Consider the following 17,078-nt stretch of genomic DNA (forward strand, 5'->3'; position numbering starts at 1 on the left):
GATAGCGTTAATCAGCAGTGTTAGAAGGTAGAATAGAGGTAATCTTGGTGGGAGCAGTGACTAAGGAGAGACAGAGGGGGCTTTCAAGCTCCTGGTATCGATCAGTATTTTTAAACATATGTGTCTTCACTTTATTGTACTCTTATGATTTATTAATATTTCTGTATGTACATTATATAATGATAAAAAGTTTAAAAAACAAGTTGAATTAAACACTATAATAGGATTATAAAGCTGCTTTTTAAAGGTAAAAGTATATTTTGTCTCCAGATAGAATGCCTAAACCTACTTGAAGGTGACAAATAAACATTTTGAAGAACTGATTATGAATTATGCTTGAACAGAATTTGTGTTTAACTGTGAGCAAAATTATATTCAGCTTATTTTTATATTGGATTTTATATTGGATTTCTGAACCAGTTACAGTAAAATGGAAAACCCAATTCTCATATGCAGAGAGTTATGAGAAATGAATATTCTATCATGGCTTTATCCATGTCTAAAAGCTTGAAAGAAATGGAGCCCAGGCTTTGGGTAAGTTCAACATAGTTTGTTATAGCCAGACCATTTAATCTATTTAGATATGTGTGGACATAGTAGCCATTATTCTAAATCCATCCTACCACAGCCCTGCACAAATCTTCAGGAGTCATTTTTTTAGCTGGTTTATGTAAAACTGACTTACAGAAGGCATATTACTCATAGTAAGTTTATTACTATTGGTGTTTTTTTCCCTAGATAATCTTTCTAGTCTACATTCCTTTTACTTTAGTCTGAATGTTGGACTGAAAGTTCCCTTTCATTTCTACTTTTTAGACAATATGAATGAGAGGTCTGGAAGGATTCTCAGTGGCAAATCAGAGACACCAAAGGAAAGAAGGAATGACCCCTTGTGGTGGTTTAAAAATACGTACACACACTCTCCAATAATCCTCCCTACAAGAAATGGCTTCATTTCCCTCCTCTGAGCCTGTGCTTTATTTGTTTTCAATGGATAGAATGTGGTAGAAATGGAGTATTGTGACTTCTGAGGATAGGTCATAAATGGCATTACAGTTTCTTCCTTGCTGTCTCTGGGGCCACTCCCTCTGGGGGAAGGCAGACACTCCAGCAGACCCATGGAAAGATCCAGGTGCAGGGAGTAAGGCCTCTCCAAAACAGCCAGCAAGGACCAGAGGCAGCCTGGCGACAGCCATGCGAGTGAACCATTTTGGGGACAGATCTCTCAGCCTTCCTCAAGCCTCCAGATGACTGCAGCCCCAGATGACGTTGTTTTCCAGCTAGACTGCTCCCAAGTTCCTGGACCACAGAAATCGTGAGATGATAAATTCTTGTTGTTTTAAGTTGCTAAATTTGGGAGAGGTTTGTTATGCAGCAGAACATAAGTAATACACATCTTAATGTGCATATAAATGTAAATAGCTAATTTTGTGGGGGGACACTTGGATCCTTCTCTAAGCATTTTATGTGAAATGACTCATTTAATCCTCACAACAAATGTATAAGGTAGGTAATATTACTCTCTGCATTTGCAGATCAGGAAACTGAGGCAACTTGAAACTAAGAGGCAGAAACTAAGAAACTTGTCCAAGGTTACCCAGCTACTGGCAGAACTAGAATTTGAACTTCAATGGTTTGGCTCTATTTTTCTGTACACTAACTTCTCTTATAATGGTGCTAGTGCCACAGAGAAATATGCTGTAATGAAATAACAAGAGACAGGCTTACCCTTCATAATAAAAGCTGTAGATTAAATATAAAGAAACTTTCCTAAAAACTTAAAAGTTTTGGGAATTTTTAGAAGGAGGCTAGGTTCTCATCCACTAAAGGCCCCAAGATGAATTACTTGACCTCTCAAGTCTATTTACAATTCTATGACATACTCAATATACCTTCTAAGATATATCATGATTCAGTAACTCTCCCTGGAAATACTGAAGTTGGATTTATAGCATTGTTTTTTCCCTATGTTTGATAAAAACTAATATGCTGTCTTCATATTGAATTCTATTGTGCTAGATGGGGGAAAAATGCGTATGTACTACCCTTTTCATTTATTTTGGATTGGTATAGAAACCTATATCTAGTTTTAATACTTTCCCTTTTAATTATAATATTCACATAATTAATTTGATTTATGTAGAAATGATGGTAGAAAAAATTAAACTCCTACTCTATTACTTTCTTTTTTTATTTCCTTCAAATGTCATTCTAAATTTTCATGCATCTCAAAGAAACTTTTATTTCCAAATTGAGAGAGGTTCATAACTTATCATTCTTTAAGCATCTAATATATGTAAAGTTGTTCACTAATGATTAAGTTGGTGTATTTTAACTCAATAAACTCATATTCTCAGTGGCAAATGTAGGTCTCTTCTAATTTATAGAAATAAAAAGATTGGCAAAATCACCTTAAAGTCTTTAAATAAGTGTTACCTTTTCAGTGGGGACTTCCCTGGTGGCTCAGCAGTAAAGAATCTGCCTGCAATGCAGGAGACCTGGGTTTGATCCCTGGGTCAGGAAGATCCCCTGGAGAAGGGAATGACAACCCACTCCAGTTTTCTTGCCTGGAGAATCCCATGGACAGAGGAGCCTGGAGGGCTACCGTCCATGGGGTTGCAAAGAGTTGGACACGACTGAGTGACTAACACCCACACATACCTCCTCAGTGAGATCTTTCCTAAACACCATCCCAACAGGTTACTGTTTTTTCTTTTCCTAGATGCTATTACCATCTGGTAAACAGTGTATATATTTTGCATATTTATTGGGTTTATTTTCTATCATGTGGCTGTAGAATGTAAGCTTTATGAAGGCAGGATTTTTGTGTGTTTTCTATGCTGTCAATTTCATATCTAGAATAATGTCTATTATATGACAGGTATTTGATAAGTATTTGTTGAATAAATGAATGTAAACGATCCAGCAGATTGGGTATGTGTCTCCCAAATAGTGTTCCTGATAATTGCCATCTATTGATTATTTGATTATCATATTGATCTGGGAAGATTGGTATTGATATTATTCCTGTTTTCCAGATGTTGTGATTAAATAACATACCCAAGGTTATGCAAAATTAAGCCGCAGATTTGCTTGAACATTAAGCTGAGAAAGAAGCCAGTTACAAGGCCAGTCACAATATGGTAGAATTGCATTTATATGATCTGTTCAGAATAGGCAAGTCTATAGAGACAGAAAGGTGATTAGTGGTTGGTTAGGACGTGGGGCAAAGGGAGGTTGTGGGGAATGGGGAGTGACTGCTAACAGCTATGAAGATTCTTACAGGGTTGCAAAAATGCTTTAAAATTATTGTGGTGGTGGTTGTGCAGTCATGTGAATATATTATTAAACATTGAATTTTGTACTTTAAGTGGGTGAATAATATGATATGTGAATTATTTCTTAATAAAGCTGTTAAAAAGAATAAAGTGGTTTCAAACTCAGATTTCTTTAGGAACCAAAACTGGAGAAAAGACTGGTTCTGAAGACCCAGTTAGGGATAGCACAAGGTTTCCTGGAACATTTTGTGCCAGAAAGTAAAGAGGTGCTCAGAAACTGATTGGAACATGTCCAAAGACACTGAAATTTGAAAGCGTCTTCCTTGGTCAAATATGGGACAATTCAAGAATCAAAAATCAAAGAGATAGTTAGTAATTACTGTCAATACTGATACTAAAGACAAGAAACAAAAATTAAGACAAAAATAAACAGAAAACAAAGGGGTGACAGGAGAAGTGAAAGCTCTTCCTTACATAAGCATGTCACCTAATTCCATAGATGGAAGGACAGGATTATATCATTATTCTCCAACTGTTATAGTAATAATTGATTCAGGCAAACATCTTGGATAGATGCTAGGCCACGGAGTGAAGGATTCTTGGAAAAGGATACTTACACAGTCTCCAGTATTACCCCAGTTTTTTTTTTTTCAAAAGAGGTGAAATTCACCAAACATGTTAATCATTTTACAGAGAACAATTCAGTGGCATTTAGTACATTTTCAGTGTTTTGCCACCATCACCTTTCCCTAACTCCAAAACGTTTTCATTACTACAAAATAGAACCCCTTATCCATTGAGCAAATTGCGCCTTACTTTCCCTCCCCCTAGTCATGGACCATCACCAATCTTTCTATGGATTGGCTTATTCTGAATGTTTCATATAAATGGAATAGAACACTAGATGACCTTTTGTGTCTGGTTTCTTTCACTTGGCATAAATGTTTTTGAGGTTCATCCACATTGTAGTATTTACCAGTACTTCATTCCTTTTTATGGCTAAAAAATATTTCATTGTATGTCAATACCACAATTTGTTTATCCATTCATATACTGGTGGATATTTGGGTTGTTTCTAATCTTTTGGCCAGTGTGATTAGTGATGCTCTGAACATTTGTGTGCAAGGATTTGAATGCCTGTTTTCAATTCCTTTGGATATAAACCTAGGAGTGGAACTGCTGATAATTGTATATTTAGGCTTTTGAGGAATTGGGAAACAATTTTCCACAGTGATTGCATCATTTTACATTCTCACCACTAATGTATGAGTATTCCAATGTCTCTTTATCCTAACACTTGTTTTTCATTACAAAAAAAATTATAGTCATGCTTGTAGATGTGATGTGCTATCTCATTTTGGTTTTGCTTTTCATCTGTCTAATGATGCTGTACATCATTTTATGTTGATGTATCATTTTTTCATGTACCCATTAGCCATTTGTTAATCTTCTTTGGAGAAATGTCTAATAAGTCTCTTGCCCACTTTTCACATAGACTACTTTTTAAATACAAAGGAAAAAAATGTATCTTTACCATGGAGTAATGATTACAATGTAACATCACCAATAATAGTATAGACATTGTATCCCTCTTGATGCAGTATACTAAAATGAACTTGATATCATCTATTTAGTGTAGATGACAAAATTATTTAACTTGAATCTAATAAGGAGCAGATGAATACAAACTGAACAACATCCTGCAAACAGAATTCAATTCTTCAAAAAAAGTGGATGTTATAGAAGCAAAAAACAAAACTAGGGATTATTCTAGACTACAGGAGCTTAAAAAGACATGGCAATTAAATGTAATGCATGATCTTTGACTGTATTCCAGATTGAGAAAAAGGTCCACTAAAAACGACATTTTGGAGATTTGAATATGGCCGCTGTATGTTACTTATGATGATACTAAATTTTCTTGTAGCGATAATGGAATTATGTTTAAGTCGGAGAGTTATCTTTGTTCTTAGTAGATACTCATGGAAATATTTAGGGGAAAAGAGTAACAAAATCTACAAAAAACTCAAATGATTTATCATAAACAACACATCCCCTCCACACACACAGGGAAAGAAAATCTGGGGAAATGTTCAAAAATGGTGAATATGGGTTAATATGGATGTTCACTATTCTCAACTTTTCTGTACTTTTGATATTTTTTAAAATAAAAAGTCAAGAAAGTATTGTAAAAAGCTCTTTAAGTTCAAGCAGCGCTGTTCCGGTTGGTTTAAGTATCTTTAAAATACAACTAGCTCCTCTGATGAGTTAAGAATACAATTGACAGAGTAAATGATCAGGATGAGTATCTTTCAAAAACATTTTGTTCCCCAGTCAAGTTGATTAGAGTCAGCTAGGCCTAAATTTGAATCATTGTTGGGTAAAGTCTTTAACCTCTTCAGGAGTCAATTTCCTCTTAGTAAGAAATAACTCCTTGGTGGCTTGTGTTAAAATTGTTATACACATGGTGTTTATTGAACTGGACTTTTAATTCCTGTGCAAAAGCTTAATCCTACTGTTTGCATCTTCTCCTCCTTTACACTCAAGCAATCCTGTGGGGTAGGTAAAGATGAGAGATAAAATGACTTTTCCAAGGTCACACAGCTAGTGAAAGACCCAGGTTTCTCAGCTCTTGGTCCTGTGCCCTTTCCACACCCGCCAGAGAGGAGGAAGCGGCGCTCATGGGGATGCAAGGATGTAGAGGAGCAAAGGGGGAGAAGAGGCCGCGTGAGGAAAGGTGGTGTGAGACCCGCGGAGGCGCGGGCCAGGGCAGAGCGCATGGAGAGACGTGTGGCGCGACCCGCCGGGGTGGGTAGGGGAGAGGACGTGGTTGCAGAGGGAGGGTCGCGCGGGCCGGGTGCCGGAGAGAGGCAGGAGGCCGGGGCCAGCCGCGGGGGCGCCGGAGGCGGAGGCCCGGGCGGCGGGCAGGAGCGGGGGCGGCGTGGGAGGGAGTGGCGGTGGTCGTGGGGGGGGGGGTCACTTCCGCACAGGTGGACAAGTCGCGTGGGTGCGGGGCGCGCGGGCGGGACCAGCACGGGGGTCTCGACCCCACCCGGAGAGTGGGGACGGGGGCGGGGCCGGCCGGGGGCGGGTTTTTCTGGGCCCCCCGCGGGAGCGGCGGCGGCGGCGGCGGCGGCGGCGGCGGCGCAGGCGCGGTTCCCGCCTCCTCCCGGCCGGCGGAGCGAGTGAAGGCTGCAGCTCGGCTTGGCTCCCGCGTCGCTGCCGCCGCCGCCGCTGCCGCCGCCGCGAAGCCCCCCGCCCCTCTGGCGCCGCGCCGGGATGAGTTCCCGGAAAGGTGAGTGGCCCACGGCGTCCCCTCCTCCCCGCCACGTGGCCCAGCAGGCCGGCCTGCCCGACCGTTAACGTGTGTCTTCTTTCCTCAGTGCTGGCCATTCAGGCCCGAAAGCGGAGGCCGAAAAGGGAGAAACATCCGAAAAAGTGAGTCCACAGAGCGCCAGTCCCCAGACGCCCGCTCCCGCCCTGTCGGGGGTTGCCCGCGACCGACCGGGGGAAAGTTGCCGGATTCCTGGAGCCGGCGGGCGGGCGGGCTGATCCCCCGGGACGCCGGCGCTCGCCTCCTGCGCGCCCCGCGGGCGGCCCGGGGGGAGGGGCGGGAGGGCGGGGGAGGGGCGCACGCGAGCCCGCGGCCGGCCGGCTGAGCATCCCCGGACCCCAGGCCTTTCCGGCCTCCTGTCGCCGCGGCCGTCAGGGGCGCACGGGCGAGGGGGCGTGGGGCGTCGCACCCTCCCCTTGCCCTCCTAGCTGGCCGGGGGGTCGCGGGCCTTCCAGGAAGGGGCGCTGGCGTCCGGCGCCGCGTCCGGGCGTGAGGCTGCGGCATCGTTCCCACCTGGGCGCCGGGGCGCTAGAGGAAGAGGAGCCGAGTGCGAGTGTGTGTGTGTATGTATGTATGTATGTATGTGTATGCATGTTGTCTCCTCTTCCTCCTCGGCCCCCGCCTCTCGGCCTTTTTGCTGAAAATCCGAGCTGGTTGTCAAGTGGTTTGCCTCGGGCGTGTTCCTGGCGCGAATTCAGCTCCGGGACCTGTACGTTTAGGCTCTTGTGTTTTTTTTTTTCCCCCCGAAACTTTCTGCCCGGGCCGAGCGTGACTTCGCTGAGCCGCGGCTGCGCCCGGGTCTTGGGCTGCGCGGGGCGGGTGGGCGTGTGCGCAGGCGGTCCCCGGCGCGGCTGCCCAGCCCCTCATTGTGCCGGGAGGAGATGAATAGGGTGGTGATATTTCAAACGTGCCAGCCGCCAGCCACCTCCAGCTTGGCCGGGGACCGGAGTGGGAGCGGCCGGCGCCCGGGAAGCCTTTCCTGGAGAGCTGCTCCGAGACCGCAGAGCGCCGCCGCGTCTCCTTTCCCTTTTTTCCCCTAATTTTGAAGAATCTACTAGCGTTCAGAATCTTTACTCCTCCTCCTAGATTTTTGGCTACACTCTTCCATTTGAGCAAGAAATACTCTGTGGTTTTTTGGTATTATAGGGATAATCCGTGATCATCTTTAAATAAAATCACGAAGCATTTCTCGTTGGTTTGTTTTCTTTGGGGCACTAGCCTGCAGCGTCTTAGATTTTTCCCCTTCCCATTCACTTTGGTGTCTGTCTAGCGAATTTCATAACCATTGGTGGCGTCTATGAAAGCTCCTTAAGTCATTACTAATGTGATGTATCATGATGTTTACTTGAACGTATGTTCAGGATGTCACAAAATGTTGATACCTGTATAATAACGCCTTTTCTTAAAAACAAGCACCCTGCCCTCAAACAAACCTACTACTAGAATGAGGAAAACATATTTATTAAGGGCTTAAATTGGTGGGTAAAAATTGAATTAAGATTTTAAATCGCAGTGGATATTTGGTAGATTTAGGTACTTTAAAAATTAACGCTATCAATCAATCTTATATTTGAGATTTCCTCTGGTGAATGATGGAAATTTAGCTCATAAGTAAGGAGAACTATAGTGTTGTGGCTCTTGAGTTTTGGTCACGACTTTGAAATTTAAGCATTTATTCTACACAGCCCATTTTGTTCAGAAAAGTTAAAAGGAGTTGGAAAAAAAGCATGCCCTTAGTTTTGGGGATGGCTGTTTGTGTGAGGGTGTGTAGGTGGATATATGAATATGTATATCTTTTGATTGAGGCAGTGTCATTTTTCACTTAATTCTTTGAATCATGGCAGTATTACTTTAAAGGAATCCTTGATATCATTGCTTTATTCATATATTCAACAAGTATTTGTATGCCTTTTCTAGAATACATTGGTAGAGCTTTGAGCAAGAAAAGCAAAGTTGATGAAGCTTTATCTGTTTGGGGGCTTCAGAACCGATGACAAAGAAGACGATTCCGGATAATGTCCTGAAGATAGAAAGTGAAGATGGGGTGCCCTAAGTACAATGACAGATAACATTTGAAAACTGTGCCAGTCAATTTGCTGCTCTATTTTCATGTATATATCCCTGGTGATAATCCTGTGAGGCAGACACTGTAGTTACCACCACTTTACAGATGAAGCAGAGACATAGCATGAGTAAACAACATGTCCAGCTATTAAGTTCAGTCCAGGCAGACTGAGACCAGAGCACACTCTGAGTTCTCTGAGGAGGTGGCGTTTGAACAGAATTTAGAATAAAGAGAAGATGGGAGTATGGCAAAGGCCCTGGGAAGGAATGGGCTAGGAATGTCGGAGGAACCCAAAGATCGGAGTGGCTAGAGTGCTACTGGAGAGGATGGTGATTTCGGAGGAGTCGAGATGGATAGGGTCTGGCCTTGTAGGCCCTTGAGAGGCACACAGGTAGCAGTGGCAGGCTCTGATTCCTATTTTTAAAAGCATACTGGCTGTTAACGTGGAGAGTGGATCATGAGTGGCGGGAAGAACTACACACTGAGAGCTTGCCTTCCATAGTAATAGGGGAGGACGCTGGTGACTTGAGTGATGTGGGGAGAGAAGTGATGGTGGAGGGACTTCAGGAGACTGATAGCTTCAGAGGTTTTCCTTATTTTACAGACAGCTCCAATAGAGAATAAGGGCACACAATTAGCTTAGTTTGAACCAAAATTCAGGTCTCCAGATGCCCAGTGTTTTTGGTTTTTACTTAGTTTTCCAGAGCAGGAGAGGGAGTAGTAGATCTAATTTTAAACTGTTTTAGTATAATGACTGGCACGCTTGAATTTTATGACTATATAGGCCTGGCTTGATTCAGTATGATCTACTTTTATCATTATATGCTTGTATGTACAAGTGCCACTTCATTTTAATTCAGTTCAGTTCTGTGAGTTTTTATGACTTAAACCACTTCGTGTAGGCTCCTTTTTTAGAATGCTAGTATTTGTAGTTGTGAGAAATGAGATTAAGATATTTCAACTGAGATTGTTAGCTTGTCAGATTGTCACTGATTTTAGTTTGCTGATTGTTAATTGTGCTGCTTTGTAACAGGCAGCAGGGAAGAACTACAGTGTCATTCGAGCACCAATAAAACCTTAAGAATTGGATAAAACACATGTCTTGCGATAGATTTTAGCTTTGGGGCCTGTGCAGCTGTATACAATTTTTTAATTTAAAGAATAAAAGAGTTTTTTTCCTCACGTGCAACTTTTTCTTGAAACACAATTCACATATCATAAAATTTTATTTTTAAAAAGTTTAGTTTTTCAAGTATGTAATTTGCTTTTAAAAAAAATATATTTACAAAGTTGTGCAACTATTATCTAATTCCAGAACATTTATATCGCCTCAAAAAGGAAACCCTGTAGTTGTTGCTTCCCATTCTCCCTTGCCCACAGCAGTCACTAACTTGTTTTCTGTTTCTATAAGGCTGGCTATTCTGGATGTTTCATATAAATAGAATCGTCAATATATGATCTTCTGTCTGCTTGCTTTCTCTTAGCATAATATTTCTAAGGTTCATCTGTGTTATAGTGTGTATTGGTATTTCATTCCTTTATGTTGCCAAGTAACATTTTATTGTGTTGGTATACTGTGTTTTAGTTGGATATTTGTGTTTTTAACTTTCTTGGCTAAAAATTTTTTAACACCTTTTTTTAAATTAAAATTTTTAATTTTGAAATAGTATAATTTGCTGGAAGTTGCAAAAACAGTACAGAGTTCCCAGTGTTCCCTTTGTCCATCTTTCCCCTGTGGTAATATATTCTATAACCTAGAACATTGTCACAACCAGAAAATTGACTTGGACACAGTACTGTTAACTCAAGTAAGGTTTCGCTAGTTTTTACATGCGCTGTGTATGTGTGCATTTCTATCAAGTGTTATCACTCGTGAAATCATCACCATGATTAGTATGCAGAACTGTTTCATCATCACAACTTCTCTTGTACTTTTTAGTAATCATATTCTCTCTTTAGCCCTAACCCCCCATAGGCACTGATCTGTTCATCACTGTAATTTTGCTACTTTGAAAAAACTGTATAAATGGAATCATATAGTATGCAACTTTTAAAATTATTACCTTTTTTAAGTTATTGTCTGTATTTTGGCTGCACTGTGGGACATATGGGATCTTAGTTTGCTACCCAGGGATTGAACCTGTGCCCTTGCATTGGAAGCATAGAGTCCTAATCACTGGACCACCAGGAAATCCGAGTATGTAACCTTTTGAGATTCACTTTTCTCAGGCAGCATAGTGCCCTTGCGTCTCATCTTTGTTGCTGGTGTATTGGTCACTTCTTTCTGTTGCTCTTGCTCAGTAGCATTTCACTGTGTGACTGTACCACAGTTTGTTTAGCCATTATTCATTCATCTGTTGAAGGACACATGGATAGTTTATAAATCCGCTAAACATTCCTGTACAGGTTTTTAATGTAAACATGTTTTTTCACTTATGTAGGGTACCCAAGAGTATGATTGCTGGAGGACTTAGTTTGCATTTTGACTTTCTAGCAAGTTAGCAACTTGGTCTCTTGGTGTCTGTCCCTCTCTCTCTCTCTCTCTCCTCCTCTGCATATTTGTGAACTGTGTATATGGTATTGGTGATGGGATTTTGTATCCTTCGGGCTCTTAACTTTCTATTGGCTGGTGGAGCTGGTTGGTTATCTATATTCTTACAGTATGTATGAGTTCTGACTGCCACAGAAAATGGTTGGCATGGGATTGGTGGCATTGGGTCAGTAAATCACAGGTGAGGCAGTTTAGGAATGCTGTCATCCAAGTTTATATCTTACTAGGTAAGCCTCACAGAGAAGGCAATGGCACCCCACTCCAGTGCTCTCGCCTGGAAAATCCCATGGACAGAGGAGCCTGGTGGGCTGCAGTCCATGGGGTCGCTAAGAGTCGGACGCGACTGAGTGACTTCCCTTTCACTTTTCACTTTCACGCATTGGAGAAGGAAATGGCAACCCACTCCAGTGTTCTTGCCTGGAGAATCCCAGGAACAGAGGAGCCTGGTGGGCTGCCGTCTATGGGGTCGCACAGAGTCGGACACGACTGAAGCGACTTAGCAGCAGCAGCAGGTAAGCCTCAACTGTACCCTGTAGCATAAACTCAAGCTCACAAGCCCATGACTTTGAAATTCCTCCTGTGGAAGGAAATCACTTATTTTTGACTTCTTGACTTTATTATACTGTTGTGTATTTAACAATTATTTTTATATACCAACAAAGCTGTTCAATACAACAAATATATATGAAGCAAATACCTAGTGCTCGCCAGTGTGTTGGATGCTAGAAAGAATAAGATAAATCCCTGTGCTAACTGGCAAGTAGGGGAGATTATCTGGGCAACAGACCTTTGCAGAATGGTGTGATGAGTGCTGTAAGATTTAGGTACAGTGGTGCTTTGATTGTTAAGGGACTTTGATTGTTAGGAAGAGATCTTGTTGGATTTTAACTTTATTGTTATTTTAATGATAGCTTAATTTTAAATGATAAAAGTAATATGATCATGGTAGAAAATTCAGGGAATTCCCTGGCAATCCTGTGGTTAGGACTTGGAGCTTTCATGCAGGGGGCACAGGTTAGTTCCCGAGTCAGGAACTTGATCCTGCAAACTGTGTGGCGCGGCTAAAAAGGAAAAAAATAGTATAAAACAGTTTAAAGAAATAGACATCCATTGTAGTTACACCAATTATTTTGGTGTGTTATCTTTTTATATGTACATATTTTTGTCTTTAAATAATTGAATTATATGTGTATATGTATGTTTGATGCATTATCCTTTTATCTGTGCATATTTTTTCAAGCTTTATTATTATTAAGACATCATTGCCATATAATGTATGTAAGTTTAAGGTGTACAACATGATTTGGTGTATTTATATTATTGTGAAATGATTTGTTGTTTAGTCGCTAAGTCCTGTATCTGACTCTTTGTGACCCCATGGCCTGTAGCCTGCCAGACTTCTCTGTCCATGGGATTTCCCAGGCAAGAATACTGAAGTGGGTTGCCATTTCCTTCTCCAGGGGATCTTCCCAACCCAGAGGTTGAACCCTTATCTCCTTCATTGGCAGGTGGATTCTTTACCGCTGAGCCACCAGGGAAACCTCTGTGAAATGATTACCATATTAAGATTAGTTAATGCCTCCTCCATCCTCTCGTATAATTACTTTTTTCTTTTGTGGATATAACATTTAAGCTCTTTGCTCTTGACTTCCAAGTATGTAATGCAGTACTGTTAATTATAGTTTGCTTATGCATATATTTGTTTTTTCAAAATTGAGCTATAGCATATGTACATACATGTGTGTATAGTAATGTAAAGACCTCTAACTTTCAGTATGTAGCTTGATGCTTTTTACGTTCGTTTATATCCTTGTCACCACCACTCAGATCAGAATGCAGACCCTTCAGTACTCTGTGTCTGCTCAGTTTTGCAGTGATGTCTGACTCTTTGTGACACCTGGACTGTAGCCTGCCAGGCTTCTCTGTCCTTGGAATGTTCTAGGCAAGAATACTGGAGTGGGTTCTTCCAGATCGAGGGATTGAACCCACTATATGGTTCCTCAAACCTCTCCCCAGTTTATATCCTGCTGCCCAGAAGTAACCACTTGCCTGGCACCTGTCATTATTGGTTAGTTTTGTCTGTTCTTGAACTTCATGTAAGTGGAGTTATATGGTATATACTTCAGGTTCTAGCTTCTTTCATGCAACATTGTATCTATGAGATTGGTCTGTACTGTTGCAAGTATGAGTGTATCCTTAGTCTGTTGTTACTACTTTCTGATAGTCCATTGAATGAATATACTACCACGATTTTTTTCCTTCAGTTTTTATTCATTATGAATAAAGCAGCTACAAGTATTCTTGTACATGTCCCTTTGTGGACGTTTGCAGTTGTTTCTATTGGAGATATGTTCTAGTATTGAGATTGCTAGGTTATAGAAGAGGTGTATACTTAGTAGTAATTGCAAAGGTATTTTTCCCAGCTTCATGAAATAGTTCTGATTGAACTGCATTACATTCCCACCCACAATGTATGGGGTTTCAGTTGTTCCATGTCTTTGTAATATTTGATCGTGTCCTTTTTAATTTTAGCTATTCTGGTTATGTACTGATGTCTCATTGAGGTTTTAATTTGCATTTGCCTGAGTGATGCTTATGAACATCTTTTTGTATGTTTATTGGTCATTTGAATTTTCTGTTTTGTGAAGTGCCTGTTTTGTCTTTTACCCATTTAAAAAAAATGGAATGTAAACCTTATTTCTTACAAAAAATTATGAGTTTTGTTGAGATCTAGTGTACATACCATATAGTTCATCTGCTTAAAGTGTACAGTTGAGTAGTTTTTAGTAGATTTACAGAGAGTTGTATTAAACTGGATCTTGAAGAGCCAATAAAAATTTGCCAAGTAAATACGAGGGGGCAGGGTGAAGGTCTTCCAAGCAGAAGCTTCGTTGTGGTTGATGTTAACGTGGGGGTGTAAGTGGCATGCTTGAATTCCTGAAATATCAATCAGGGAGCTAAGACTGGGGTGCAGGTGTGGTGAGTGCTGAGTGGGGTTCTTTGCTGAGAGTGCAGATTGAGATTTTCTAGAAATATTACTCTAGCTGCTGTGTGGGGAATGGCTTAGAGGCAAGAGATCCATCAGGGGGCAATTGCAGGAGGCTTCAGGATACTGGTAGGTATTAAGGGAGTAGAATTCACTGGATTTAATGTGTGATGTCAAAGGAGAGTGAGAGGAGACTGTAATGAACCCCAGGTTTCTGAATTAGCTAAATTTGTGGATGGTGTTGCCATTCCTCAAGATAGAGAATGTGCAGCAGCTTTGGAAAAAGCTAATGATGGCTTTTGTTAGGCAGTTAGAGGTGTCTGGTTCACTTCCAGTTAGAGGTATTGGTCAGTGTTGACTGCTAGAGCACTGGGAAGAACTCCGGTTAGAAGCGGTAACTGGAGTTGTTGGTGGCAGCTGGCTGAAGGTGTTGAACGTGTAGAAAAGAAAGCCGTAGGTAGGGTAAAAGAGGAGGCAGAGGGATAGGAGAGCCAGGAGAAAGCTGATGCACAGTTACCAAGGACATTTCAAGAAGGGAATGGTCAGTAGAGCACAGTCTGCAAGGGTAAAAAAGAAATCCAAGTGAGATGAACCCTAGTGTTGGCCTTTCGACTTTGGCAAGTAGGAAATTGTTAGAGCCCACAGCTAGAGCAGCCTCAGCACAGTGCGTTTGGACACAGAGACCTGCCGCCCCATGAGTGAATGAGATGACAGGGGTAATCTTTTTCTTTTTAAAGATTAGTAGTTAAATAAGCTTTCTTTGTGTCAAGGAGAAAAGGTAAAGAGAAAGTGGTTCTTGAGACGTGTTTTTTTCCCCCTGCCAAAATGTAAGCGAATGACTAGGAGCTAGGAGAAAATACTAACGAGGCATTTATTTGGAGCAAAAGCCTTGAATTGACAGGAGGGGATGGGATTAGAGCACAGGTCTGTTTTGTACAGGAGGAGGCTATCTTCCTCCTCTGAGAAGAGGAAGGCTGTAGGCTGCATGTTTTAAAAGCATGCTCCTAAAAACAATAAATACATAAAAGCATGCTCCTAGACTTTGTTGGAATCTTACATGGTACATGATATGGGCACATGCCATATTGTCTTTGGAAAATCCAGATAGAGAAGACCTCTGACCCTAAGGTTGTGTACTCATGGTAATGTTCAGTACATTTTGGCTGCAGTTAGGATTTGGTTATTGCTGTCTTTTTTTTTCAAAATGATTTGTCTCGTCATCCCAACTCTTTTGCATCTCTCTATATATGAGTATTGAGGTGTTGACTTCTCTGTTCCTGCTTTAGTTCCCTATTGTTTTTGGTTTTATGGTCACTAGGTGCGTGGGATCTTAGCTCCCTGACCACGGATTGAACCCACACCCTCTGCATTGGAAGGCAAAGTCTTAACCACTAGGCCATCAAGGAGGCTTCCCTGTTGTTTTAATTACTGTAGTTCTGAGTACTTTTTTAGGCTTTTGTAGGGCAAGGGCCCTCCCACATCTCCCATATACCCTTTGCCATTCTTGGTTTCAGAATTTTTTTGGCTGTTCTTGCCTGGGTTCGATCCCTGGTTGGGGAACTAAGATCCCTCATGGCAGAGCCATAAAGAAAGAAGAAAAAGAAGACAAAAATGACTCACATTGTCACCATCTAGCAAGATATTCACAAATGAAAAATTGTTAATATTTTGGTATTTTTCTTTCTAGTTTCCTTTTAATCCTTGTTTCTTTTGTGTGTTATGTAATTATCCCGTACATGATTTTGTATCCTGCTGTCATTATTTGCTATTTTGTCATTAACATTTTTATTATTCTTAATATTTTCTCATAATCAATTATTAATGACAGTAATATTCTAATTTACTTAACTGCTTAATTTGTTTGAATATTTGTTGGTAGAAAATGTTTACTGTCAGGCATTATAATATTTCAGTGAACATCTCTGCATTTCAGATTTTCTTAGATTATATGGAATCTTAGAAATGGAAATATTAACTCAATGACAGTGAACCTTTTTAAGACTCCCAATTTTGGAATGTTCTTAAGAGTCACCAGGGCTAGAACTAGCTAATTACAGGATGTGAAGAGGAAAGCAATAGAAGAACAATGGCAAAGTTTGACTGAAAATGTTATACCCAATGAGGATTAAGAAAGTTGGGAGTTGTCTGGAGATGGGCAAGAGATTTTGTTTTCAGCACACTGTATTTGAAGTGACATCTATCCAAAGGGAGGTGCATTATGGGGAGTTGGTATAAGGGTGGGAAGCTGGGACTTAGAATATACCTTTGAGGACAGTTAGGACTGCAGTGTCAGCTTACTGAAGAGAAGGGGGCGGAGAGAAGAGGTCTGGAGCCTGAAACTTGGAGAATGCCATTGGACAAAATAAGACAAAGGAAGCTAATGATCAGTTTAAAGAGTATAAATAAATGGGAGAAGGAAGTTTAAGGAAACTGAGATTTGAGAAGAGTTCATTAGATTTGTTCATTTGGTTCATCATTGATGGCTTTTATATTTCAGAGGTGAGTATTTCTTTCCTTCCTCCCGCCTCCATCTCTCACTCCTTCCTTCTCTTCCTTTCTTACCTATTATTGTCTCATCATCTAGTCCAGGTAGATAAAGTATTTCTTGTGTTGATGACTAAGGATTAAGACTTTTTTTCTTGCTCTGTGTTTATATCAAAGGTCTAGTAGGCCGCTGGAATTTTATCACCAAATCTTATATTCTGTTTTTTTTTTTTTTTTAAGTCATTACCTGGAGTTGCCAGGTTTTTAAGCTTGTACCCTGCCTTGATTCCAGGATCACTGTCAGCCAAGGATAAAGGTAGCACAGCCTAATCTAGACCCCTGGTTTGTGTGGATAGCTCTTAGGCTTTTTTTTTTCCTTT

General features: G+C 41.0%; 1 protein-coding gene across 12 annotated transcripts in view; it reads left to right on the forward strand.

The window, feature by feature from the left end:
• The first annotated feature begins 1,062 nt into the window (after positions 1-1,062).
• The window catches only part of SRPK2 (SRSF protein kinase 2), a 248,141-nt gene continuing 232,125 nt past the window's right edge, over positions 1,063-17,078 (forward strand). For 2 of the 12 annotated variants that reach the window (XM_070469421.1, XM_070469437.1), the window contains exons 1-2: positions 5,945-6,086; positions 6,662-6,716. In XM_070469421.1, the coding sequence (XP_070325522.1) occupies positions 5,960-6,086; positions 6,662-6,716 (182 nt within the window). In that variant the 5' untranslated portion in view covers positions 5,945-5,959. Of the gene's footprint in view, positions 1,316-5,944; positions 6,087-6,464; positions 6,574-6,661; positions 6,717-17,078 lie in introns of those variants that run through there. The other 10 variants (XM_070469462.1, XM_070469407.1, XM_070469416.1 and 7 more) reach the window with 10 other exon arrangements.

The sequence above is a fragment of the Odocoileus virginianus genome, chromosome 1 (genome assembly GCF_023699985.2).
Source record: "Odocoileus virginianus isolate 20LAN1187 ecotype Illinois chromosome 1, Ovbor_1.2, whole genome shotgun sequence".
Classification (NCBI taxonomy): Eukaryota; Metazoa; Chordata; class Mammalia; order Artiodactyla; family Cervidae; genus Odocoileus; species Odocoileus virginianus.